The sequence below is a fragment of the Struthio camelus genome, chromosome W, assembly GCF_040807025.1.
Source record: "Struthio camelus isolate bStrCam1 chromosome W, bStrCam1.hap1, whole genome shotgun sequence".
Taxonomy (NCBI): Eukaryota; Metazoa; Chordata; class Aves; order Struthioniformes; family Struthionidae; genus Struthio; species Struthio camelus.
This window is the reverse complement of record NC_090981.1, coordinates 702,230-729,353: the sequence shown is the minus strand read 5'-3', so window position 1 is coordinate 729,353 and position 27,124 is coordinate 702,230. Positions and strand designations below refer to the sequence as shown.

Genomic DNA, 27,124 nt, shown 5'->3' with positions numbered 1-27,124 from the left:
AGTCATGTGAGCTATCCCACCATGGCTCTGTCACTGCAATGAGATCATGGCCCTGTGACCGCACACAGATCTCTAACTCTTCCTGTTTATTCCCCATGCTGCGTGCATTGGTATACAGGCATTTCAGAGAGCCAGTCAAGCATGCAAGCTTCCCAGGAGAGGTGCAAGAAAATCCCCCCCCCCAAAAAAAGTCCTACCTTATATATTTATGCACAGAGCCATTTTTACATAGCTCCCAATGATCTATCTTTAATTTCTGTGGCATTTTGTGGCAATAAATTCTAAAGTTATTTCCTTCTCCCTCAAAAAAGGCAGTAGAACTCAGAAGCCAGGGATTCTGAATATATGACATTTCCATTATTGTTACAAATGTAAATATTTATAGGTTTCTCATCATTTTGTGTCTAGGTGCACTTTGTCCTGTTTATAAGGAAACAAACACAATCAGGATACCGTGGAGCACAGCTAACACATTCCTTGTAAATGGGAACTGTTGTTTGTGAATGAAATGTAGCTAAGGATTGATTTTGATGTAGATGACAGCGTCAAAAAAGACCCCCCAAAAAGGAGAGACTTGTCAGGAAGCTGCAAAATGCAAAAGTGCACCACAAAGAGCAGGTATTGTTTGTGGTTAGCCCCTATAGTCTATTTCAGAAATATATAAACTCACATTCCCAAAGATGACCTTTCAATTGCAAACTAATGTTCCTAAGCCTGTAGGCCTACAGTTCTAGGGCTTCTCGGACAGTTCATAGTTCTGTCAAATAAAAAAAGAAAAACAAAAGAGGCTTTTGTTAATTGTTGTTGAGAAATACTGCATAGTAACAAAGATAGACTCTCCAGATAGAGTCTTTTATAAAGATGCTTTTAGCTTTCTTGTTCCTTTCTACACAGCCTGGTAAACGTATCAAGCTCTGCTTGCTACTCCCAGTTAGAGGTAGCAAAGGTGTTTAGAAGTAGCAAACTTAAGACAAATCTCATTTAAATCCTGAATGCTCTAGATAATTGCTGAGATCTTTTCTCACCTTTTCCTGTCAACAATTCAGTGGGAAAAAAATGGACAAGAAATCAAACACTGGGAAAACTGTAGCTGGATCAAATTCCCAATGATCTTTACACTTGGGAAACTTTCATTTGTGTTTATCTCCTCCCTTGGAATCAAAGATTAAAAAGGGGGGGGGGGAATGCCACACATGCACACAACCATGCTCAGTCTCCCCCTCCACTATACAAAACTTTTTCATCCTCCTATAAATTTAAATAAATAGAATTGTGATTAAAATCACCAGATTGGACTGCAAATAAAATTAGCATTTTAGAGCTAGGAGAGATTGGTTTTTGAAGGAAGAGATGGAGGGAAGAGAAAAATTGAGGTTAAAAGACGGGGGGGGGAGAAAGGGGTGTTCTTGTTTTTTTAAGGGCAAAACTTAGAGGGGAAAATGCCAAAAGAACCTGAAAGATCAGTGAGAAAGGAAGATCTGAATTCAATCTTCTCCTTCCCCCCCCTATTATCCTCTGCATTTCCAACCCCTCCTCACTTCCCGGGCACGTAAGATTGCAGAGTTCCCGGGCAGCCCCCTTCACACTGCCTTGCGGGCTCTTTCTCGCTGGCGTCAACGGCGCGCGCTTGTCAGCTACCTGCGTCACTACTAGGGAGGGGAGGGGAACACCATGCCTTACCCAGTCCCTTCCTCCTTCCCCGGTTTCGAGAGTCCAAGTTTATTTTCTCAGTGACCATAGCGATGGTGGGCGTGGTTCGGGGAGCAAAGAGGAAGGTGGGCGGGGGTGAAGCTATATAAGTGGGGCTGATCCGACATGTGGCTTGATCGTTTAGAATGGGCGTGTAGTGCTTTTACGGTATGTGAGCGTCAGCCGGTCTGGCCTGCCTGCGAGAATGCTCGTTGCAGCAACGTTGCGAACGCCAGCGGCGGCAGCAGCAGATTTACCTTCCTCACCGCTTTATTCTTTCTTCCTGCTTCCCCTGTTCAGTTTCTCGCAGTAACTTCCCCCATGGCAGCGGTGCGAAAAGTGAATTCCCGGGAATCGACTTGCGCCGCCCCCCCTTCTCGCCTTTGCCCAGCAGCTGTTTCTGCCGCTGCCTTGTTGCCAGGCGGTGACGGCTGCTGCTGCTGGCTGCTGCTGTTGTATCGCAGAGGGATTCGTACAGCAATTAACACCGGAGACAGCTGGACTTGTTTGCTCCGGGGCAGAAGAAGCCGAAACACAATTTTTTCTTTTTTCCTTAAAAAAAGGTAATTTTAAAAAGGACTTTTTTGTTAAGAAAAGTGAGGGAAGGCGAGGAGAGCAGTCCAATCCCCTGCACCGATCCTGGCAAACGCCCACGGTTGTTTAATTTCCCTTTTGATTAAAGGAATCCAATAGTAATTTTTAGTTTTGTTGAATTTATTCTATTCTTTGGGTTGGGGGGGTGCTGCACCCCTGTACCATGCATGCTTGTATAAGTTTCATTCCAATTTCTATTGCTTCTGTTGCACCTTCTGCCAGATGTGCAGAGTAAGAGGAGCCCTTGCCATATTAATGAGATGTGTGCTGTTCTTGTTTGATTATTTTTATTTTTTATCACAGTGGAGTTGGCTGTTCCTTGCCATAGTGGATGTTGGGGGATTTGTGCAGATCGAGGAGGATCAGAGTGTTCGAGCTGCAACTTATTCCTCTGTCGTGTCCCCTGCCCCCCGGTCTCCCTTGTGTCTGCAGGCAGCCATCCGGTGAGTTTGATATGGCTCTCAGCGGTACGGTTCTCCCCTCTATCTCTGCCTTGGCAGAAGGCACGGCAGGCAGGGAGAAAACTCTCAGGCAAGCAGGTACCAGCAACATGAGCATCCTTTTTACTTCTCTTTCCCCTCTTAATCTCCACAGCTATCCACTTCAGCTCTTGTTCTAAGAGAGCAATGTAATCAACTGCCTCCCTTGCAATGGGGAGGGAGGGGGGTTATCGTCCCACAGCAGCAGGGCTGGGTTTGTTTAATGGGAATCCCACGGGCCAGCAACTGTCAAGGTGGGGAACGGCATCGGGGTTTTGTCGGTTCCAGTTCTATGCTCAGTTTCCTGTCACTCCTTCAGGCTCTGATTTAGAAGGCGCTACTGTGCGGGTGGGAGGGGAATGAATTTGCCACTCTCCGAAGGTGATGTCTCTCCAGGCCACAGCACTTTCCCTTGTTAAAAATAAATAAAATAAAAGGAGGGGGGTAATGTGGATCCAGGCTGCAATCACTGCCTGTGAAAGGCTGAACAAATGCCCTGCACCCAGGTGGGGTTGGATGGCAATGCCTTGTAAGAGCTTAGGGAGTCGCTTCAGTTCCTAGTTGCTTCTTTTAAACTATGTGAGGAAGGTGGAGAAGTATCTGCCAATGCAAGGTGGTTTCCCAGTATGTACCCCAGGTAGCACCTCTCCACTGTATGAGGTCTACCATGGTGACACATTGTAGGTGGAGATGGCAGTAGGGAGTCCCTCTTAGAAAATAAGAACATCTATTCCTCTGCCTCTGATGGTTCGCCCACATTGCTGCATTTGGTGTGCGGCCAGGGGGCTTCATTCCCCCCACCCACCCCAACATTGAGGGTAGCTCGGGGGGAGGGAAGGGAAGTGAAGCGGCTGTTTCCAAACCGATCTGCAAGGCAATGCCAAGATTGCATGGAGGGACGAGAGGGGTCCCTTCTCCCCCTTCCCATCCATGTCCACAGGATGGTGCCCCTAGCGGAAAAGTAGGGAGCAGGAGCCCTGCTGAGGGGTTGCCCATCGAGGGGGTGGGGACAGGGAGCGGGTGGCTTTGCTGCAGAGTGTGTGTGACCAGTGCCTGTTTCCCTGCAGAGGTGGTGGGAGGAGCTGTCCCAACTGAAGCGGCTCCCAAGGGCACTGGCAGGGTGGCCCTACGACATGCCGCCGTCGGAGCTGGAGAGCCAGGCAGGCAGCAGCACCAGCCCTGCCGTGCTCGTGTCCTGCTGGGACACCGAGGAGCTCAATGAGCTGCTGGACTTTGACTTCATCCTCTCCAACTCCCTCATATACCAGGAGCCTGATGCTGCCTCTTCTTCTTCCACCTCTCCCTCCTCCTCTAGCCCAGCCAGCACCTGCCCTGCAGTGCCTGCTGTTACCACCTGCAACTTTACCTACCCACAGCCCTGGGCAGAGCCTAGTGGCCTCCTGTACAGCAGCAGCCAGGATGGGGCTCCCACTGTCCCCTTCAACCTGGCTGACATCACTGATATGTCCCCCTTGGGTGGATTTATAGCTGAGCTCATGAGGCCAGATTTGGACCTGGTGTACATGCAGCAGCAACAGCCGCTGCCCCTGAGCAACGTGCATGGAAAGTTTGTTGTGAAAGCCATGGGCAACTATAACAACATCACTGTTAGCACCAAGAGCAACCACACCATGGCAGCTGCTCCCCCACCACCTTGCACGGACAGCCTGGTGGCCCCTTACAGTCCTTTGCCCAGGATGTGCCCCAAAATCAAGCAGGAAGCAGCCCCTCCTTGCACTATTGCCTCACCACATGGAAACAGTCAGAGTGCCCCGCAGCATGATTTCTCACTGGGCCACCCACTGCCTACCAGGACTACCCCCTCCTTGGCACTGGAAGAGATGCTAAATAGCCAAGACACTCAATCTTCTATGCAAGGGCTAAAGCACCCACCATTGCCACTGCAGCCAGTTTATCACCCAGCCCCTGGCTACCCTCCTTTCCTGCCTGAGCAACTGCCACCCAGCACAGTCCAGTATCAAGGTCAGTTTAACAATCTAAATCTTTACAGACAGCCTGTAAAAGTACCTCATTTGGTATGAGAGGTGATGATACTGACTCCATCCTCTTCACCTTTAGAGCTGATGCCACCAGGGAGCTGTTTGCCAGTGGAAACCAAGCACAAGAGAGGACGTCGGTTGTGGCCTAGGAAAAGGACTGCCACGCACACTTGTGACTATGCAGGGTGTGGCAAAACCTACACCAAGAGCTCTCATCTCAAGGCACACCTGAGAACTCACACAGGTAAGACCAAGTCTGGATAGCTGTATTAGCATGACAAGTCAGCATATGTGGGATGCTCAGGCATAGGCAAGGATGGGATGCATGTTGCTCAGGCAACAAAAAGGGGCAGGGGAAATACAGAAGGACCAAAAGTAGCAAGTCCCAATGTTTCTCTGCTGTTTTTCTCATGCAAACATAATTTCAGTTTTTCCTGGCTACATTGTCTGTGCAATTCCTGACTTTACCTATTGGCTCATAGTGTTCATGGTTCAGAAAGACTTAGATGTGGGAGAGGGTGGGTTTTCTTGCAAATGCAAGATTTGTTTGCCCTCCTCTTGCTTTGTGTCTAGTTAATTGGCAGGTAGTCGGAAATTAACTAGGATTTGTTGATTTAGATAGTGTTGGCCTGCTTCTAGGGAGATCTGCTCTTTTCTCAGATTTTACTTTGCTGTTGGTTAAACATTTTCCCCTCTCTTGACTTGTTCTACTAGTACAAGAGATCCTGTAACTGACATGGCCTTAGCTATAATTCACTGAAGTCTTGACATCTCTGCAAGCTGCCATTCCCTTTAAAACGAAACAGCATTAAGGCCTCTCCCCTTGTTAGTTGAGCTTTCAGTTGTATCCATGACATTGATATGGTGTGTAGCCTATTTAGAAGAACAAATCTGCTTAGTAACAAAAGAAATTGAGTTTACAAGTTCATCAGATACTGTTAGAATTCAGATGAAGTATGCTAAAGTGTGTATATTTGAGCCTAGGTTCAGACTTTACAATATAATATTCAGCAGCAAGGTTAATAACTGAGCTTGTGAAAATAGGTGGTGTATGATATAATTTCACCAGTGCTGGTATTGACTAAACTTGAAGACTTCAAATCAAAACTTTTGCTTGAAGAGGGGATAGGAGAAGTGTTTAGGCTATGTCTCTAGCTAATCCCAGTGGGAGCAAAATTGGTCCAGTTAATAGTTCAGCTCTGGATGGGCAGAAAGGTCAGTACTGTCTCCAGCATGTTTAGGACTGGAATTTTATAATTGTTAGGGAAACTTGTCTTGCAGTCAATAGTAGTTTTGCTTTAATGAAGATAGTAAGATTGAGTTCTTAATTTAATCAAGTTGTACTAATGAAAGCAGTTTCCAGTTGTTTTTTCATTCTTGAAACCTACAGTTTTCTAAATCCATTATATTTACTGAGCTGTTCCTGATTGATATTTGGTTGTATAGCATTAGCCAGGAAAATATACACACTATTATCATCTGGACCCTGCATTCTGAAGTCGTGTGTACAAGACAAACAGTGGAAACTAGCATTTTACATAAGATTTCAGTAACAGCGATGTATTATAATACTTGTAACGCTATCTTGCAAAGACTATCTTACTCCAACTGTTAGTTTCTTCTTGGTTGTTTAACTTGAAGATTTTCATTGTATTTTCTACTACCCTTTTCTCTGTCTATTACTAAATGTATGCAAGGTATTAGAAGTGAAATGGAACAAAAGCACCTACATATCCACAGATATCAAACTGGAATTTTTTTTAAAGGTGAGAAACCTTATCACTGTGACTGGGAAGGCTGTGGATGGAAATTTGCCCGGTCTGATGAGCTTACTCGTCATTATAGAAAACACACTGGCCACCGCCCTTTCCAGTGCCAGCAGTGTGACAGAGCATTTTCCAGGTCAGACCACCTTGCCTTACATATGAAGAGGCACTTCTAATTAAAGCAGTGTCTCTTTCCCAAACTGCTATAAGAGATTCAATGTTTAAAGCACAAGGATAATTTTTCACAAGAAATATGGGAGGCAACCCAATTAAAGCACCACAAAGAACTATGGCGAAGTCTTCTGAAGACTGAAAATAAAGAGATAATTGCTTCCAAATGTTGAAACTTTCTCATTTTAATAAGAATTAAAAATTGGGGTCAGTGACTGGATCTTCTATTACCCCATTTTTAAATCTAACTTGAATTATTTTTGGACTAAAAAATGCCCAGGAGTGACTGGAAGTTATTGATGTCAGGGTTAAATAGACTGTGTACGGGTGGAAGGCTGAGGAGATAACACAGGGAAATGACATTCACTTAAATTTTCTTTCAGTGCGAAATTAGATATAAATGTTATCTTTTTTCATTTTTGTTTTTATTTCCTTCCAAAATCTATTACTATATAAAGAGGAGGAAAAATTCAGGTACAGAATTAATTTTAAGTCTATCTCATGGTGCTTAATGACTGTTCGTTCTAGAAGTATGGAAACAGGAAGCCAAAGTTCTCAAGCTGCTGCATATCTGACAATATTTTTGTCTTCTGACCTGTAGTTATGACTTAAATCAGGTAAATAAACCTTGTTTATCTGTTTTAAAGAAAATAAGTTTATGCAAACAGTCTAATGCACTGTGGTTTCAATGTGCAGTAGTTTGGTTTATTCCCAAATGCGCCTTAAACAGAACAAATGTTTTCTATATAATTTTTACACATAAAAAATATATAATATAAATTTAAGCAAACTTCTATTTTGTATATTTGTAGACTTAAAAAGTAAAAATGAACATTTTGTTGGAGTCTGTATTTTGTATATTCAAGTTGAAAATAAGTATTAAATAAACCTATAATTTTATCTGAATGGGTTTTCTACTTCTATGCATGTATATGTCCAAAGAAACCTTATTTTTAAATATTCATTAGTGGCTCAGTTTCACAAGGAAAAGCATGTACACCCATGACTGAAAGATTAGAGTTGTATTTCTAGTGTTGCTGTAAAGCCTCCTCTTAAGAAAAAAGTGTACTGCAAACTTTGCTTCAAATATCACAGTCTGAATCATGAAACTGTGATTAGCCATTTTTAAGTCAACTCCATTTGAATTATTTCTCAGAGGAACTGTAGCCCAATAATATATAAGGTCTGATGTGTTAAAAATTAAACTAAGTCTAGAAACTGGCTATCTTTCTGAAGTGATCTTTTTGGGATGAATGATTTTTTTTTAGCTTCACTCTCTTCAGTTGCCCAGGTAAGGTGGTATATTTATATCATATTTATGCAACTGAAAAAAATATCTAAATATCTTAGACTAGAAGTAATACATTTTGAGTATGTGCATAAAGTGCTCTGACAGTATGCTGCATGAAGTATTGTTTAATTTGAAGTTTGTGTATTGGTAATTGAGTGCCATCTCTGAAGAGGCAAAAAAATTCAGTAGGAGCTGAGTCTGGGTCATCTACAAGAAGCCCAGTTATGCATTCATAACTTGGTAACATTAGTTATGTAGAGAATCTACAAATTAAGTAGTTGTATGTTCAAGATGTGTCATTGTAAATACTTTATTGGAAGTAAATGGAACAAACCCACTGCATGTGTGAGGTAGTTACTTTTATTGCAGTTGTGTTTAGGGGCTTCATTGCTTTAGATTCTTTACAAACATGTAACTGAGATTATTACAGTACTAGTGCTTATTGAAATTGAGTCACTCTTTATTTATTTTCTCAAGTTAAAACTTAAAAAAAAAAAGTCATTTTTGACCTTTCTTGTTGCTTTGCCTCTGAGCTATTCTCTTGGAGAAGATATCCAAGGTCAAAATTGCAACTATCATGTAGGTATGTACCTGCTGAACATGTATGTTACATATGTCTCTGTTTATCTATATCTATATGACTGCTATTTAGAACCTCTTTAAATCTCCTCAAGGTTTACATCCTAAAACAGCCATCTATATTGAAGTCTGAAGAATACTATTCGAGAAGTCATTTTTTGTTCTGCATTTCAAGAGCATTGTTGTTACAAAGCCTTAAACATTTTTATAAAGATGCTCTAGCATTTGGAAATACATGTCTTTTAAAGCCAGCTTCAGGTTCCTTCTGATGGTTTTTATCAACCCAAGGTTTATAGTTGCATTTAAAAAAAAAAAAAGTTCCTGAGATACGGCTTTGTTCTCTTCTCCCACTTGAAAATAACTCCTTTTTTTCTTCTGATACTAACAAAGGTCTCCTCACATATGAATTTTTTTTTCAAGAGTTAAACATAGTTGCAGCTAAGTATTTAAAAAAAAAAAAGTTGCTATTCTTTTAACCATTTCCAAAATGCTACTGCCTATATGTTTTGGAACAGGAGCCAACATTCAACTTTTGCTGTAGAGTGCAGTCTGTGAGAAGCAGTCCTTGTTCTTAAGGAGGTCTCTGGGGGAAATACTAAGACAAGCAGTTATACTAGTTGTACTTTGATATGCACGTACAGCTAGAAATAGCATGTTGTGATAGCCACCTGTTCCATTATGTCTTTTGTCCTGGAGTTGTAGTTAAGTGCAAGAACATACATTGTTCTACAGCATCCCTTTATGCTATCATAAATGTATTTTATAATACATGCAAAACACAAAACAATCTTGTAAGTGTATCTTGAAAAACAAGATTTGTTTAATGTTACTAAAGCTATATGCACACGTTACTTTTCTCAGGCTTGGGTATCTAAAACAAAACCTATATTTGAGCTTCTTAAAAGTGGCCTTTCTCACATGTTTAACATCTCCAGAAGAGTGCTTTGAGGTAGTTTTGGCTACTGAAGGAAAAGCCTCTGAGGCAGAGAATGATCTCTGCTGTCAAACTGCAGCCATCCTTAATCCTATTCACTCCTAGCCCAAATCTCTCCCAGGCATATTTAGCATGGGAAGATGAAACTGTTTAGAACAAGATGACACATGCCTGCCTGCCAAGTATTCAAAAGTGGCTTTGGAATAAAAAAAAATCTTCTCAAGACAGCAGCACTTCTTTGCACTTGTCTGGAAGTTTGTAGATTTCAAACTCATTTGTACCTTGTAACTTGGTACAAATACCTTCCAGTTTTCCCTTGTTGCATGAAGTCATACTTTCAAGTTGTTCTTTCCCCATGGAGATTACCAAATCCTGCTGCTACTGAAGTCAATTGTCAATCTCACAGGGATTTATATTAAGCTGATACTAATCAGTGAATCTCATTTTTCCCTCCCCCCTCTTTAATAAGGGGAGATCAGACTCCTGTGGTTAATCATCCCAAGTGCTAATGGTTCATCTGAAATAGTTTACACAGGTTTCCTATGGAAGTGTGCTAGATATTAGAGCTAGCCTGCCCCATTGCAGTCCCTGACAAACACTTTAATGGTGCTTGAGTGCAAGCGCCAAATTAAGATGCTAAAATGAACAACCAGTTGCATACTGTATTCTTTCCTGGGGTTTCCTTCCTCCTGTGCATGACTGGATTGTTTGGTTTCAAGCAGCAGGAGAATGGGAATATACTGCAAACTTGCGCTGCTTGCAAAGGCACTGTTAATGCTGTGGAAATCTTGCAAAGGTCTGGATGCGGCAGGAGTTTTAGTCTGAGGAAGTAAACCTAAGGTAAGGTGTGGTGTGCAAAACTTAGAGAGGAACAGGAACAATAATACCACATGTTGACTTGTACCTGCCAGGACACCTCCACAGACTGATTGCAGAGCGCAGCCAACAGAGGCAGCAAACAGACGCAGCAGTTTGCACAGCAGCGTCTGGGCTCTGCCTAGGCCTTTTGTGGGCCTTGTTGGAAGTTGTGGAGACTTTCTGGGGACCCCCGAGGAACTAGATGGTGCTTGCTGCTAGCAGGAAGGGAGAGCTAGGCAAAGACTCCTGCAGGGGACCTTGACTTAACTTTTCCTGGGAAGTTCTAGCTAGGTGGGGCTGCTGCTAACGAGCTCTCTGGGCTGCCCTGGTCAGAGGGAGTTGGGGCTTTTGTTTCAGGTGGCTCCTGATTGGGTGGGTCAAGCACCCTTGTGAGTCACTGCTAGTCAGAGGCCTATATAAGAGCCAGGCCTAGAGCACAGCTCCCAGAATGCAGTTTGTGCAGAAGGATGCTCAAAGGCAAAGAAGGCACCTCTCCATTTTGCACAGTGGTGTGTCCTTCCCCAGGGCATGGTCATGACACGCTGCAGAGCACGTTCCCCAGTGGCTGCTGGAGGTGCTGCATCGGCTGTGTCTGAGGCTTCAACCCAGACAGACCCTCAGACAGCAGATGCAGCTCTGCAGGTGTCAGGCTGCAGGGAGTGTCTGGGGCCTCTCTGTGAGGCCTGGGCTGACAATCAGCTCTCCTGTGTGAGGTGTGCTGTGGTTGACCAGTGGCATCACCAGATAAAGGAGTTACGGGAGGAGGTTAGTAGGCTGCGTAGCATCTGAGAGGATGAGCGGGAGATTGACAGGGCGTTCCCAGAGACTGTTCAGCTCCGGGAGTCCCCTGCCCCCGCTGCAGCGGAGTTGTCAGAGGGCTCAGCACCGTGTGTAAAGGTGCATCATAACGCTGTTGAAGAGGGCTGGAAGCTGGTGACCTCTCGTAGAAGGAGAAAGGCTCTTGCTCCTCCTCAAGACTTACCCTTGAAGAACAAGTTTAGCGCCCTCCAAGCTGAGGAGGAGCTGGGCATGGCTCCAAGTGAGGCAACTGGCCTGGCAGACCTTGTGCTGTGCAGGAACCCCCAGAAGAAGCAGTGAGTGATTGTTGTGGGTGACTCCCTGCTGCAGGGGACAGAGGCACCTCTCTGCCGACCTGATCTCTTGTCTAGAGAGGTTTGCTGCCTGCCAGGGGCTCGAATGAGAGATGTCGTGGAAAGACTGCCAAGGCTTGTCCATGCATCAGACTACTACCCACTGCTGCTCTTCCATGTGGGTGCTAATGACACAAAAGGCAAACTGGAAACCATCAAACGAGACTTCAGAGCTCTGGGAATGGTGGTCAAGGGTCTGGGAGCCCAGGTTGTTTTCTCCTCAATCTTGCCTGTGAGGGGAAAGGATGGGAGGAGGAGTAGATGAGTTTTCCAAGTTAACAGCTGGCTGCGCCGCTGGTGTTGGCAGCAGGGCTTTGGTTTCTATGACCATGGGACCCTGTTTGAAGATCAACAGCTGATGGGGAGCGATGGGATCCACCTTACCAAGTGGGGCACGCACGTCTTTGCCAGCAGATTGGCCAGCCTGGTAAGGAGGGCTTTAAACTAGGCAAGATGGGGGAAGGGGAGTGGTATAGTGGCAGGAGAGTCAGTAAAACACCGCTCAAGTCAGGATGCCTCCAGTGGGTGCATGCAGCCAGGGGAGACAGCATGCAACATGGCCATGGAGGCTCCTCTTGCACCTCTCCTGGGAAGCCTGTGTGCTTGACTGGCTCTCTGAAATGCCTGTATACCAATGCACGCAGCATGGGGAATAAACAGGAAGAGTTAGAGATCTGTGTGTGGTTGCAGGGCCATGATCTCATTGCAGTTACAGAGACATGGTGGGATAGTTCACATGACTGGGATGCTGTCATGGATGGCTATGTGCTTTTTAGGAAAGACAGGCCAGGAAGGCAAGGTGGTGGAGTTGCTCTTTATGTGAGGGAGCAGCTAGAATGTATGGAGCTCTGCCTCGGGGTGGATGGAGAGCAAGTGGAGAGCCTATGGGTAAGGATTAAAGGGCAGGGTAACATGGGTGACACTGTTGTGGGGGTCTACTACAGGCCACCTGATCAGGAGGAAGTCATCAATGAGGCCTTCTACAGACAGCTGGAAGTAGCCTCACGATCACAGGCCCTGGTTCTCATGGGAGACTTCAACCACCCTGACATCTGTTGGGAAGACAGCACAGCTAGGCACAAACAGTCAAAGAGGTTCCTGCAAAGCATTGATGATAATTTCTTGACTCAGGTGGTGGAGACGCCAACGAGAGGTGCAATGCTAGACCTTGTACTAACGAACAGAGAGGGTCTAGTTGGGGATGTGAAGGTTGGGGGCAGCCTTGGCTGCAGTGACCATGAGATGGTGGAGTTCAGGATCCTGGGAGGAGGGAGCAGGGCAATAAGTAGGATCGCAACCCTGGACTTGAGGAGAGCAGACTTGGGCCTCTTCAGGGACCTACTTAGGGGAATCTCATGGGGTAGGGCCCTAGAAGGAAGAGGGGTCCAAGAAAGCTGGTTAATATTCAAGCATCACCTCCTCCAGGCTCAAGAGCAGTGCATCCCTCTGAGTAAGAAGTCCAGGGGAGGAGTGGCTGACGCAGCAGAGGGCTGTGCTGCCATTCAGAGGGAACTGGACAGGCTGGAGAGCTGGGCGGAGAGGAACCTCATGAAGTTCAACAAAGGCAAGTGCAGGGTCCTGCACCTAGGCAGGAATAATCCCATGCACCAGTACAGGCTGGGGGTTGACCTGCTGGAAAGTAGCTCTGCAGAGAAAGACCTGGGAGTCAGGTGGACAACACGTTAACCATGAGCCAGCAATGTGCCCTTGTGGCCAAGAAGGCCAATGGACTCCTGGGCTGCATTAGGCAGAGTGTTGCCAGCAGGTCGAGGGAGGTGATCCTGCCCCTCTACTCAGCCCTGGTGAGGCCTCACCTGCAGTCCTGTGTCCAGTTCTGGGCTCCCCAGTACAAGGGAGACATGGCACTCCTGGAGAGAGTCCAGCGGAAGGCTACAAAGATGATTAGAGGACTGGAGCACCTCTCCTATGAAGAAAGGCTGAGGGAGCTGGGCCTGTTCAGCCTGGCGAAGAGAAGACTGAGAGGGGATCTCATCAACATGTATAAGTATCTGAAGGGGGAGTGTCAAGAGGATGAGGCCAATCTCTTCTCCGTGGTGCCCAGTGACAGGACAAGAGGCAATGGGCAGACACTTAACCACAGGAAGTTCCACCTAAACCTGAGAAAAAACTTCTTTCCTGTGAGGGTAACTGAGCATTGGCACAGGTTGCCCAGAGAGGTAGTGGAGTCTCCTTCCCTGGAGATATTCAAAACCCGTCTGGATGTGATCCTGGGCAATGTGCTCTAGGTGACCCTGCTTGAGCAGGGAGGTTGGACTAGATGATCTCCAGAGGTCCCTTCCAACCTAAACGATTCTGTGATTAGCTGTGTGTAGGCTCAGTGGATACAGCTTTGGAGAACAAGGAGATGAACACGTCTATAAAAGAGGGGAATGCCTGTCATTCAGCAAAACTTAATTGAGATCACATTGGCTTTGAGCCATGGAGTAACACACCCACATTTTCCTGTCTACAATATAGAAAGATGACTCATTTTCTGTCTGCCATTTGCTCCTGTGGTGACTTACAAGGATGAATGTTTTTATTACAGCTGAGGGCCTTGTCACCAAGTGCAGAAGTCTTATTTGAGGCATGGAAGTGGGTGGTGATATCTCAGCAGCCTTGTTCTCCACCCTGGCTGCAGATAGGTATTTATTAGACTCTTTTTAACCTAGAGGCTTACCTGTGAGCCCTCAGGGTTGGAACCTTAATTGTGTGAAAGACAGGAGGAAAAAAATTGCTTGTTTTATTTAACTTCTATATTTAGAGCATGTATGCTGTAAGTATTACAGAAGATAAATGGTCTTACAGCTGGTCACAAGAGGTATCTGACAGCTAGATCATTTCCCTTCGGTGATGCTTTCCAGGCTCTTGAATCTGTGACACCTTCCATAACAGAGATGGTGATTTTCATATGAACCTGGCTAGCTCAAAGTTGGCATTGACATGTTTATTAATAAACACTTACAGGGAAAATGTCAAGCTCCTTTCACTTAGAAGCTTGCATCAGCTGCTGAGAAGAGTAATCATGTGCCTCAGCCATTTTGTTGCAACTTGAAAAAGTTTTGAATGGTTTTGCTTTGGGTACAGCAGGCTTATTTATTGAGCGCAAGCTAAGGCTTGCTTAAATCTTGCTATCCAAATTCTTTACTATTAAAGTTTCAGACTTATTCAACAAAATGATACAGCTTCTCTGTACTGGTTGATTGAAGACCCTTAATTATAGCAACATATATTGGGCAATTATTCAGAATAGTTTCCCTGTTGCCACAGTGATTAGAAATGGTCTGACAGGTAATGTTGCACCACCAGAATACAGGTTTATTTACTCAAATTCCCTCAGTATTGTTTGATGTCTACTTCTGTACATTTTGAAGTCAGTGCAGTGTTGCTATTGCCTTTACTGTTAGCAGGCATAGAGCTTCAAGTAGACTCTGCTCTTGCACCCATAGAAAGCCATGGGAAGACTAATTTTCTTGGCCTTGGGATCAGGTTACCAAATGGAAAAATCTTATCTTCCTAGGCTTTTGCCACTGGCTTTACTGTGACCACTATATGTTTTCTACCACATGGAAATATTGCAGACAGGGATTTGTTCAAATGACTGTCTGTATTGTAACCATGTAGCCCTGTAGTATGGTATTGTCATTGCTAGTAACAGGCCATAAGCTTTGCACTGAGTTCGCAAGGCCTCAGGACTGAGGCTTGTCAGGCCTGCTCTGTCTGAACTTTTGACCTGCCTGCAGCTTTGTTTTACTTGGTTTAGCTGTGACAGCAATTTCTCTAATTGACCAGGTGTCTATGGCTACTTTGTTTTTCTTTTGTTTATCTTTGTGTGGTACAGCCATAGTTTTATATAGATAGCAGTAATGAGCAGCTGTTCTAGGTAGAATGAGACATTTATGAGACTAACACAGTGACGTAGTGTAGAGAAATACAGGCCTGGTATGAGAGCAAAGGCCTTGAGGAGGGGAGACGTGGGATGCGGCATAGAGTATGGGGATGGGATGATAAGAGATGGGGCACAGGCTTGGCACTGGAGACCCCATGGCTATGAACAACTCACTAATGGTCAGTGAAAAAAAATGCAGACCTGGAGCTGAACAAAACTGGTTTTAGGGGCAACAAAGAGAGCAAAGAAATAGTATCTAACACACATAAAGGGCACCATATATAGTAAATTCCGATGTAACATGGACCTGTAGACTAACGAAGAAAGAGAAAGATGTAGAAGCATGTTAGTGAACATATACAAATGACCCCGATGGATCCTAGAGAGGAACAAGAAACCAGTAACATAAACATCCCATTCTTGCCAACAAAGGACTCTAGATTCTGAACTCCAGTAGTGTTATCCTTATGTGCTTATCTGTGACAACTCAGGGTGTTATCCTCTCCAGCAGTCCGAAGCTACTGACTTTAAGACCCTGAGGAGCAATGGAAGGGTGAGCATAACTCCAAGTGAAGGGACAGAAACTAAGAAGTGCGTATTACAGTTTTAATTGTATTATTACTATTATTGAGACTTTTTCTGTATATAAGTACTCAAACTGCATTATTATCTTTGTTTTTCTGTAATAATTAGATCCAGACTAATGATGATTCTTGAATTGCTGTTAAAATTTCCATTATACTAACAATAAATTCTTGGCTCTGTGTGTGTATGTATATGGTGTACTTCCTCTTTGCCCATAAACAAGATTTTGAGCGTAACAGTATAACAAACAGTTTCTCAAAAGCTACATTATTTAATTTGTGCATTGGGCCTCAGAGGACATTATGGAGGAGATCAGCTGTCCAGTGTTCAGCTTGAATCATCTAACAATCTTCTCTGGACTTATATTCAATCATCATGTTCATATTTTCCAATCAAATGGATACTGTACATTAATACATTGATAAGCTACTAGTACCAATGTTCACAGCGATAACAGAAGTGTGATGGAATTTACTTTCTAAGCTCCGGACAAGGTTTTATTCCGTGTTTAGGTTTTAAACATACTGAGTCAATAATCCTTTTTGCTAACCAAAAGGCTGAATTTCTTTGTACTGGGGTGTGTTGGATTTGTCTGTCCTTTCTCAGTTCCTGCATCACAGTATTTCAGCAAGAGGGGTTCCCCCTGTCTGACAAGGGGTTGCAGTGTTGGCTGTGCAACAGATTGTATTACAAAATATCATCAAGTTTTCCAGACAAAAGCAAAAAACATTGCACTGTTTTCAGCCTTCCTGTCTCCCTAGTAACTGCTTGTGTTATGTTCAGCCACCTCTTCTATGTACATATTTTCTTATTTTGGAGACTATTATGCTACTTACTGTTACAATTCTTCATGTTCTAGTTATTCAATAAATCATTGTTCTTTGGAGCCTTACTGAACATCTGGCTTCAGAGAGAGACTTGTGGCAAGGAGGTTCACAGCTAATTATGTGCTAACTTTAAAGAAAAGGGTGGGGGAGTATTTAGTTTCTGAGGTTGGCACCTTCCAGATTCCTCCAGTTTCCTTGCTTCTTCTATGAGAGAGAGAGGGGGAGAGAAAGAAACTGCCTTTTCTAAATCATCCTTGTTTTTGTTGTTTGGAAGGATTCAAATTCAGTTGTATTTTTTAAATAAATTTGAGAAGAGAGAGTAAATATAAGCTTTTTGCAAATGCATGTATAGTGAGTTCATCACATCTGCTTCACACAAGAAGAATAGCAAGAGAATTTGATGTAACATGGCATTTTAGAAGAAGCTTAAAAGATGGTTTATCTTAATTTCTTTTTTTAATACTGAGGACATCTGAAAAGCCCTTATCTACCAATGGCTTCTATTTTAACATGGGTGATCTTTCACATGGGGGGGGGTCACAATTAAAATATAATTCTACAAAATATGATTTTTTCCCTTTGGATTCATGAACCTTTGCTGGATGCAACACTCATGGTTAAATCATTCCCTCCCTCCCCCCCACCCCCAAACATCTGCATGCATTTGAATTACTCACTATTTATTTGTACATGTTTATTATTAAGGATTTGTTAATATTTGTTGGGTTGCATATTTGCTCTCATTTATTGTAACATGAAAAGGGAAACTGACCATAGTAACATTTACCAATTGTAATCTAATCTTTTGAAGGTTAACTCCAGCCTTTTCTTTTTGATCACACTTTCAAAAACCTTTCTTTCTGTGCCTTTCCCTCCCTGTTGTGTTCCAGGTTTTGAAGAGCAAGAAACAAAAACCACTAGTGTCTCTTTGTGTGGAGGAGTACTTGAAATCCATTCTAGATGAAAGAATTATCTTTCTAAGAAGCAATTAAACTGAACCTTAGCTGTCTGGGAATTTGACTACTTTATTAGCAAACCAAATTCTGACAGTTACAGGTAAATCCCTTTGGTGAGGTGAGGTTAGAATTTATGCTGATTTGGAGCTAAGCAACTGAACCACGTAAGCAAATCCAAATCACTGTAAAAATAGATAGCACTTTGAAGAAGTTTAAGATCTGGATCTTCAGGATCTAGAATTGGAAGCTATGTGTGAATGAGGTAAAGAGGTGCTGGAGGAGTGAGGTATGGGCAAATACAGACCAGAGGAGCAATTTAAGTACTGCCCAAACTAGTGGATATGTCAGGTGTTTTCTCTGACTGGCTTTGCCCAGCATTTTATCCTGTACTAAACATAAAATACCAGAGTTTACATTTACTTTTCTGCCAATTAGTCATTTAAATACATATTGACTGTCCATGGATGCAAATCACTGAGGACAGCAGTGTGAGACAGAAAAGAAAGCTGTCTCCAGGTGTGAATCATATATAAAGCTTGATAAATTTTCTCTAGGCCAGGAAAGTCACTTTACAGATTGCCCAGACTTCTTTCACTGTCTGTTCTTTGGCACTGACTCTTGGAAGCTGAAATGACAGCAGAAAGACAAACCTCCCAGGATGAACGCAGTAATGTTCTGCCAGGACTGTTGTTTCTCTTTTCCAAGGCAAGACTAACAGTGAGTGCTCCACAGGATGCTTGCGTCTAGAGGCACTCAGAGCTCTGGGTGCGTTCTGTTGCTGCCTGCAAAGGTTCTGTGTGAGGGATGTGAAAACAGGAAGGAGGCTGGTAGGAAGAAAATTTGCAGGCAGTCAAAATAGCTCAGAAATGCTAGAGGGAATAATAGAACAACAGCTGTTCTGATTTCCTCCCCTTTCATATATAAATGAATTGAAACCAGAGCTGTTTTGAATCAGAGCAGAGCAAATGATAATTTTTTGAAGTACACTGGGTCGGCTGCTGTTGTTCCAGCTTTCTTCTCTCTCTCTCTCTCTCTCTCTGCTTTGGGATGACATTATTTACCCTTGCTGGTCTAGAGCAAGGGAATTTGCAGTAGTATGGTGAAGCCAAAGTGACAGTCTTATTTGGGGAGACAAAGCTCTTGCTTCATGACTGAGCATTCATAAAGATCCAGCCCTTGGAGTCCTGTGGGTTAAGTGAAATGACAAAATGCATTTCTGACCTGAGGAGTGGAGGTGAAAGGCTTGAAAAACATGCCAGGAGGAATCAGAAATCAGGTGGCAAGGGGGCTTAATTGAGCAACTTGGTGAGTGCTCTCAATATCTATTGAATACAATGGAAAAACAGATTACGCAACACCATTTGTGCCTCTGTAGGGCTTTGTCCTATTTATTGTTACAGTTAAGAAAATGCATAATGTGGACAGGATTTCAAACTTGGGATGTGTGTGGAAGCTTGCATTTTTCTCCAAAATTCAAATGGTATAAAAGTTTGCGAGGTTTTCAGGGCTCCAGATCCTCGTTAATATGCACAAATCAGTTCTCAGGTGCTGAGAAGCCACAGAATTAGCAGGAAGGAGAGCCTAGAGAACGTAAAGAAAGTTGTATCCATCTTGTGATTCTTGAGGACAACAGAAGGAACAAGTATGAAGGAGCATCAGGGTCTAAGGGTCCCAGTGTCTAAAAGAGTCTGTGGTGAGCTTTTGTTTCTTTAAAATGATAGACTGTGAAGAAAACTCCAGGCAGGGGTGTTTTTTTCCCATCCTCCATTTAAGAGTTCTGGTATTACTCTGTGATTTTATTTATTTATAGGCGTTTCTATGGCACTCATCGCTCTCATATCTGGCCAAGTCTCTTTTCCTTTCTTGTATCATGTAGTTAAATCTATACAAAATACATATGTGTGGGGCAGGGTGGGAACCCAACCTCAAGCTCTCCTTTTGGGATTTTGTGCCCTGCAATTAACCAGTGCTGTTTCTTTCCAGTGCCATATCTTTCCACATACATTTGAGAGAGAAAATACAATATTGTAAGGCTGTATCCTTACAATCCTGCATACCCTCATGTGTGCAGGCCCACAGTGTTCTGACTCATGGTTTGTGTGTGGGGACACACTTTCAGGATTTGTCACTTAACTTAGGACCCTGAAGCATGCCTCTGCCTTCTTCACCTGTCCAAATAGCAGCTGGCTGAAAGGGTGCTAACACATGTGCATGCATGCATGTGCACACACACACAAAATGGGGAAGTATGAGGTCTTCATGAAACTATTTTAAAGTGGATAACTTGTTTTTCTTGTGGTTTGTGTGAAACCCAATGCACAGAATGCGTGGCCCAAAGATGTTTCTAGGCTGCATCTTGTCGACTTTATTCAGACAAAATTTTCCTCTTCAGAACTTCAGGATCTATTGCTTGCGTGAGGTAAGAGGCACCATATTTTGTGTTGCTGATTCTAAACAGTGCAGAGGGTCCTGGAAAAGCTGGCACATCCTTTCAGCCCAGGGTTTTAGGGGAGAGTGGGGAGAAGAGGTTCTGCTTGTGTTCTCACTGAACATAAAAGGCAGAACTTCTCAGGGTGAAATCCTTGTCCCTTGGAGTCTGTAGGAGAAGCAGCAGGTTGCCTGAGTGGTGCTGAGGCTTTCTGGGAAGCCTGTCATATGAGATGGCGCTGGTCACTTCCCCTTTGTGTGTGCCTTGTGTCCCCATCTGTAAAAGGAAGATAACTGTATCCTTCTCCTCTGTAACACACCTCAAAGTGAAACGTTCTCAATATACATAGTACAGTGGTTACTGCTGTTCTGCATGAGGTGATCTGAAGGTGGTCTGTGAGACCAAGTTCATGGATGAACTACAGGTTTGCTCCAACTGTCATTGGGGAACTCACCCCCGCTCAGTCTGGGGCCATCCTGGCAGCCGCAGGCGAGCAGTCCCTCCTTCACTCTTGCCTTCCCCCCTCACTCTCCTCAACCACGGCATTGTCATATGTGTATCCTGCCGTTACGCCAATTGTAAGGGTAAGGGAGGGGCAGATACACAAGCATAAGGCACACTATGGTTGATATTGAGCGTTTATTACCTCTGCGTCTGAGCGGAGGTTCCCCAGCAATTTCCCAATCGAGGCAATAATGGAGCAGGAGAGTCCCTGGCACCACTGAGCGTCGGTCCATGGAAAGGAACGCCAAGGGGGGGATCTACCACACAGGTAGTGGAGATGCCAACGAGGAGAGGTGCACTGCTAGACCTTGTACTAACAAACAAAGAAGGTCTAGTTGGAGATGTGAAGGTTGGGGGCAGCCTTGGCTGCAGTGACCATGAGATGGTGGAGTTCAGGATCCTATGAGGAGGGAGCAGGGCAATAAGTAGGATTGCGACACTGGACTTGAGGAGAGCAGACTTTGGCCTCTTCAGGGACCTACTTAGGGGAATCTCATGGGGTAGGGCCCTAGAAGGAAGAGGGGTCCAAGAAAGCTGGTTAATATTCAAGCATCACCTCCTCCAGGTTCAAGAGCAGTGCATCCCTCTGAGGAAGAAGTCCAGCAAAGCGGGCAGGAGACCTGCATGGATGAGCAAGGAACTCCTGGCAAAACTCCAACAGAAGAAGGAAGTCTACAGAATGTGGAAAAGGGGACAGGCCACTTGGGAGGAATACAGGGACGTTGTCAGAGTGTGCAGGGATGCAACAAGGAAGGCTAAGGCCCAGTTGGAATTAAATCTGGCAAGGGATGTCAAGGACAACAAGAAGGGCTTCTTCAAATACATCAATAGCAAAAGGAAGACGAGGGAAAACGTGGGCCCGCTGCTGAATGGGGCGGGTGCCCTGGTGACGAAGGATACAGAGAAGGCAGAGTTATTGAATGCCTTCTTTGCTTCAGTCTTCACTGCCAGCCCTCAGGAATTCCAAACCCTGGGGACAAGAGAGGAAGGCTGGAGAAAGGAAGACTCTCCCTTGGTTGAGGAGGATCAGGTTAGAGATCTTTTGTCCAAACTTGACATCCACAAATCCATGGGCCCCGATGGGATGCATCCGCGAGTGCTGAGGGAGGTGGCGGATGTTATCGCTAGGCCACTCTCCGTCATCTTTGAAAGGTCCTGGAGATCAGGAGAGGTGCCTGAGGACTGGAAGAAAGCCAGTGTCACCCCAGTCTTCAAAAAGGGCAAGGAGGAGGAGCCAGGGAACTACAGGCCTGTCAGCCTCACCTCCATCCCTGGGAAGGTGATGGAACAGCTCATCCTGGAGGTCATCACTAAGCATGTGGAGGACAAGAAGGTGATCAGGAGGAGTCAGCATGGATTCACCAAAGGGAAATCATGCTTGACCACTCTGATAGCCTTCTATGATGGAATGACTGGCTGGGCAAGTGCAGGGTCCTGCACCTGGGGAGGAATAACCCCATGCAGCAGTACAGGCTGGGGGTTGACCTGCTGGAGAGCAGCTCTGCAGAGAAGGACCTGGGAGTCCTGGTGGACAACAAGTTAACTGTGAGCCAGCAGTGTGCCCTTGTGGCCAAGAAGGCCAAGGGTATCCTGGGCTGCATTAGGCAGAGTGTTGCCAGCAGGTCGAGTGAGGTGATCCTGCCCCTCTACTCAGCCCTGGTGAGGCCTCACCTGGAGTCCTGTGTCCAGTGCTGGGCTCCCCAGGACAAGAGAGACATGGCACTACTGGAGAGAGTCCAGCGGAGGCCTACAAAGATGATGAGGGGACTGGAGCACCTCTCCTATGAAGAAAGGCTGAGGGAGCTGGGCCTGTTCAGCCTGGCGAAGAGAAGACTGAGAGGGGATCTTATCAACATGTATAAGTATCTGAAGGGGGAGTGTCAAGAGGATGAGGCCAGTCTCTTCTCCGTGGTGCCCAGCAACAGGACAAGAGGCAATGGGCAGAAACTGAACCACAGGCAGTTCCATCTGAACCTGAGAAAAAACTTCTTTCCTGTGAGGGTGACTGAGCCCTGGCACAGGTTGCCCAGAGAGGTAGTGGAGTCTCCTTCCCTGGAGATATTCAAAACCCGTCTGGATGTGATCCTGGGCAATGTGCTCTAGGTGACCCTGCTTGAGCAGGGAGGTTGGACTAGATGATCTCCAGAGGTCCCTTCCAACCTAAACCATTCTGTGATTCTGTGACTCTGTGAAATGAATCTAGTCCTCCCCTTTTCAGGAGCAGTTTGTTGCTTGCATTTCAGAAATAAGCAATACTGCAGTGCTTAAACACTTGAAAATAGCATCATAAAGAGGGTTCAATTTTTCAGAGACAGTAATCAGCGACCCTTGTAACTACATACTTTGAAGCATCTTCAGTTATCAAGCATGTAAAATCATTAATCACTTCTGAAAACCTTCAGCTGTGTTTGTGTTCTTCCTTGTATTTCTGTTTTTGGCAGGCACGTATGTAACCCAGGGTTTGTTCATCATGCCTCAAGGACTGCTCACATGTTTCCATTACCTGGCTGAGTCAGACTCTAATGAGACACAACCCTCCCTGTTTTCTTAAGGGCTTGTGTGCAGAATTTGGCCCAGTTTAAGTTCCAGCAACAATTGAAAAAGAGCTATTGCTCTTCTGCTGGGTGGGAAAAACAGTATGTTGATTGCCAGGACCGAATAACCACAATACTAGTTGAATGCTGAGAATAATCATGTTTCAGATGTTTGGGTTTGGATATTTTTTTTTGCCTTCCTTTTAATGCTAGTGTTTTGCATAAGGATAACAACAAAAAATATTGCTAGTAGAACATGAAAGAGGGTATTAACATGAGTTACCACTTGCTGAAACATGGAGACTGGATGAAAGCTTTTTAGCAAGCATTAGCAGATTAGACAACCCTTTGCATTCACATGTTTGGCTTAGAAGGCATATGAAATATTCCAGCAGTGTAAGTGAAGTTTAGAGTGGGTACAGATTTCACCATAAAGTCTCTTTCTGCTGAAAAAGTAAGATAACACAACCAGAATGTAAATGACAGTCAGGCAGAGCATGCATGAGCTAAACAGTTAAGCCTCAGCAGTCCAAGAAGAGCAGATCTGCTTGTGAAGCCACTGATTGTTTTCCAGTGCCCCCATGAGGACTGCTGGCTCAAAGATAATTTGACTGTGCACATACTGTACAAATCAGTGTGGGGAGCATTTACCACTTACTTTCTTAGACCAAAATAAAAAACCAGGGAGGGACTGAGGATAACAAGAGTCAGCACCTCAAGAATAATATTCTAGCTAACATTGGACTCAAGGAGTTTTAAGCAGTTTTGTAATTTCTGGCTTAGGTCTACAGGGCAAAACACAGCCATCACCAGAGCCATCTGCATAACAGCAGGGTCGTGTGGGTGATTTTGACATTTATGCACTGATCCAGTTAACCCAATGGGCCTTAAATGCCTGCTGTATTGTCATCCCTGTGGACAGGCTTTATGAAGGCTTATGAATGTTTGGGTCAGGTTGTTTGGTTTTGTTCATTGAACTCTTGCTAAGCAGTTCCTGTTTGGCCAACTCGATGTCAGAGTCTCATCACCACTCAGCTCTCCTTTAGGTACCTAAGCACTGCAGCCAAACTGTTCAGTAACCTAACAACTAGCAACACTGAATAGTGAAAGTTAAGGTGATCTTACTGAACCATTTTATAAGGATCTGCATCTTTACCTTTGTTAGAGCAGCCACAACCAGCACCAGCCACTGAAGTCTATTTATGTTCTTTGTCAGAGTTTAGGGCGGCCCCACTATTTTAGGTCAGAATCAGTCTGAGTAAATAAAATACACTGGACTAGATGCATGATGCAGCAGGTGCTGGGGAAAATCCCTGGACGTTCCTATGCAGGTCACACTAGCCAAGCACAGTAATACCCTTCTGCTTTTAAAACCCAGGGAGCAGGCCCCAGTACAGCAACAGGCTACCTATATGAATATATCTTTTAGCTGAATGGTTCTTTGATACATAAGATATAGTAGAGACTCTATAATGTATTTCATGTAACACTATTTCTCATGTACTTGCATTCAGGTTTGCTTGTTTACATTTCTTTAAATATTACTTGAGGGATGAAGTAAAAGTTGTATTTTCATCTTACCCTCCAGAAATGGCTGAAATGAATGTCAGGCTTGTAGTCATTCAAGCATGTCTGGGGTTTATATATATATATAAAATGATGTTTTGCAAGGAAGTGTGCAGTCAGTTAAAAGCAGGTTAAGGTGTTACTTTGCAACTCCAGAGTTCTGGAGTCAATTTCCAGTTCTGCCACAGCTTTCCAAATGTGACCTTGGGCAAGCTATTTCCCTCCCAAAGCACTTCATAGTCAGAGGAGGTAAAAGCCTACTTCATGTAAGTTTTGCCTTTGATTTAGTGGAGCTAGATTACACCCATACGTTTCAGAGCTTAAAAATTAAATATGGTCTTAAGGACCTTGCTGAATTAGCACCAGAATTTCTCTGTGTTTCAGGTTCCAACTTCTGGAAGAAGAACAAGAATCACTTCCCTATTCCTACCTGCTTTGCATGCTTAGACTGAAATCTGTTTGGTGTAGGACAACATATTAAAGGATCAGGACCTTGTATATTTTCCTGCAAAATTCTGGCTCAGAAGTTGAAATCAAGTTTGTCAGAGACCTCATATTTGGCTGCATTTATTTACACTTGGATGATATTGCACTTTACCATGTGGCTTGCACCGAGAGGCTTTTCATACTGCCAATGCATAACTGGGAATTAATCATTTGTACTTGACACTAATAAAGCAAACAAAATCACAACGCAGCATTAGACAAATTGTTACATTTCTAGCAGTAGTGTTAAGGGGCTACATTACTAGAAATACCTCTTAGTTTAACCATGAAATGGTCTGTTGTGGCAACACATTCATATAACTGCACCTTAGAAAACTCCACCAAACAGGATATTCCTGTTGGCAAAGAACTGCATTCAGAAACTTACAATTGTAAGTTTCTGCAACCTTTGACATGTACAAAAAAGAACCATCTGATAGTTGGGGGGGGGGAATATATCTAACAAGACATACATTTTGACATTTGCATACATATCACAGAGGTAAATAAACTGTGAGGTAAACAGCTATGGCATAAAAGCATATTTGGCTATTAAAATGATTTGATTGTTCCTATTACAATGTCTCCTGACATGTATTTAGTAACACACTAATTGACTTTTCATGCATCAGGAAGATAACTTTTAACTATCTGTTTCTTATTACATTGTCTTTCAAGTTGAGGACTGTTTGAAATGAAAATAGAGCCTGGTTCTCACTGACACTCTAGGCTGTTTGCATCACTGGTGATGTTTACAAGACCTTCAGATAGGCACATGTGACACTGTAAGGCCTGCTTATGCTTATATGAACACAGGTGGATTGAAGTCTGACAGCTGAAAGGCTTCCCTTCTTCAGATGCCAGACCTTCTTCTCTCCCGAGGGTTGCTGCACCGCTGGCAGCATGGCTGAGCCACACATATGTTGGCTTCTGAGCTGCCACCATTTTGGTTATTGTTTCAGAAATTCAGGTTATAAGAAGGCCTAAGTGTGACTTTGGTTACTTAAGTCTAAAGTAGGTATGCACAGTTCTGGCCCGACACATACAGCCAAAATTAACCTACAAGCATTACTGAACCCCTCTAGTACATTTAGCAAACTACTTGCCCTCCATACTAGATTTTTCATTTCAGCATTAAATACTCTAAGCAATCTATTTAGCTTTTCTGAAGAAGTAAAAAAAAAAAAAACCCCATAGAGGAAGCAGAAAGCAAATAGGCAATTCAATTTAGCACAACCCCCTCCTCCCACGTTAGGGATTGCATTAGAACAGCAAGTGAGATTTTTAGACATTTGACTGATAACATGGTTATTAATGGTTTTCTAGTCATTAGAACAAATTTGTTCTGGTAATATGGCAACAGTCAGCAAACTGAATCATGACTACTAGTAAGCTAAATACTTGTGGCAATATACTCTTGACCTCCATATTGGAGCTAAAGGGGTAAATTGAATCTAATTACTTATTATGTTTTACTATTTCTCTGTTTGCAAAACTTCTGGGAACCAGTACAAAATTACCCCATGTATTGACTGTTTAATGTGGTTCAAGGGTGATCTTCATGGAAGAAGTCAGAGCAGTAAATCACTCGTGATAGGCAAAGATTTAAAAAGCATGATATTTCTGTCTGTGGGGCAATAAAGCAGCCAGTTAGACTTCTGATTCGTCATAGATGGTATATCCAACCATCCATGAAGAGGGCCAATTTGGAATGGCATGTTGGCATGCAAAAAAAAAAAAGAAAAAAAATCAAAACAAAACAACCTCATGCAACACCCCCCCCCCCCCCGGGAAATCAGCAACTTGCCATTAGCACTGTCTTATCTAGGTATGCAAT

General features: G+C 43.9%; 1 protein-coding gene across 5 annotated transcripts; it reads left to right on the top strand.

The window, feature by feature from the left end:
* The first annotated feature begins 1,797 nt into the window (after nucleotides 1–1,797).
* Nucleotides 1,798–26,903, top strand: LOC104150061 (Krueppel-like factor 4). Of its 5 annotated transcripts, none has more exons than XM_068925932.1 (6): nucleotides 1,798–1,857; nucleotides 1,990–2,252; nucleotides 2,587–2,726; nucleotides 3,830–4,745; nucleotides 4,842–5,006; nucleotides 6,529–11,774. In XM_068925932.1, the coding sequence occupies exons 4-6, from the start codon at nucleotides 3,896–3,898 to the stop codon at nucleotides 6,702–6,704; spliced, it is 1,191 nt and encodes a 396-aa protein (XP_068782033.1). In that variant the 5' UTR covers nucleotides 1,798–1,857; nucleotides 1,990–2,252; nucleotides 2,587–2,726; nucleotides 3,830–3,895; the 3' UTR covers nucleotides 6,705–11,774. The 5 variants fall into 5 exon arrangements, 3 of the variants coding, with proteins under 3 accessions (XP_068782033.1, XP_068782032.1, XP_068782034.1); XR_011137521.1 differs by lacking the exon at nucleotides 6,529–11,774 and adding exons at nucleotides 20,092–20,188; nucleotides 25,186–26,903 and having other exon boundaries at nucleotides 1,845–2,252; XR_011137520.1 differs by lacking the exon at nucleotides 6,529–11,774 and adding exons at nucleotides 20,092–20,188; nucleotides 21,267–22,181 and having other exon boundaries at nucleotides 1,845–2,252.
* The last annotated feature ends 221 nt before the right edge of the window (nucleotides 26,904–27,124 follow it).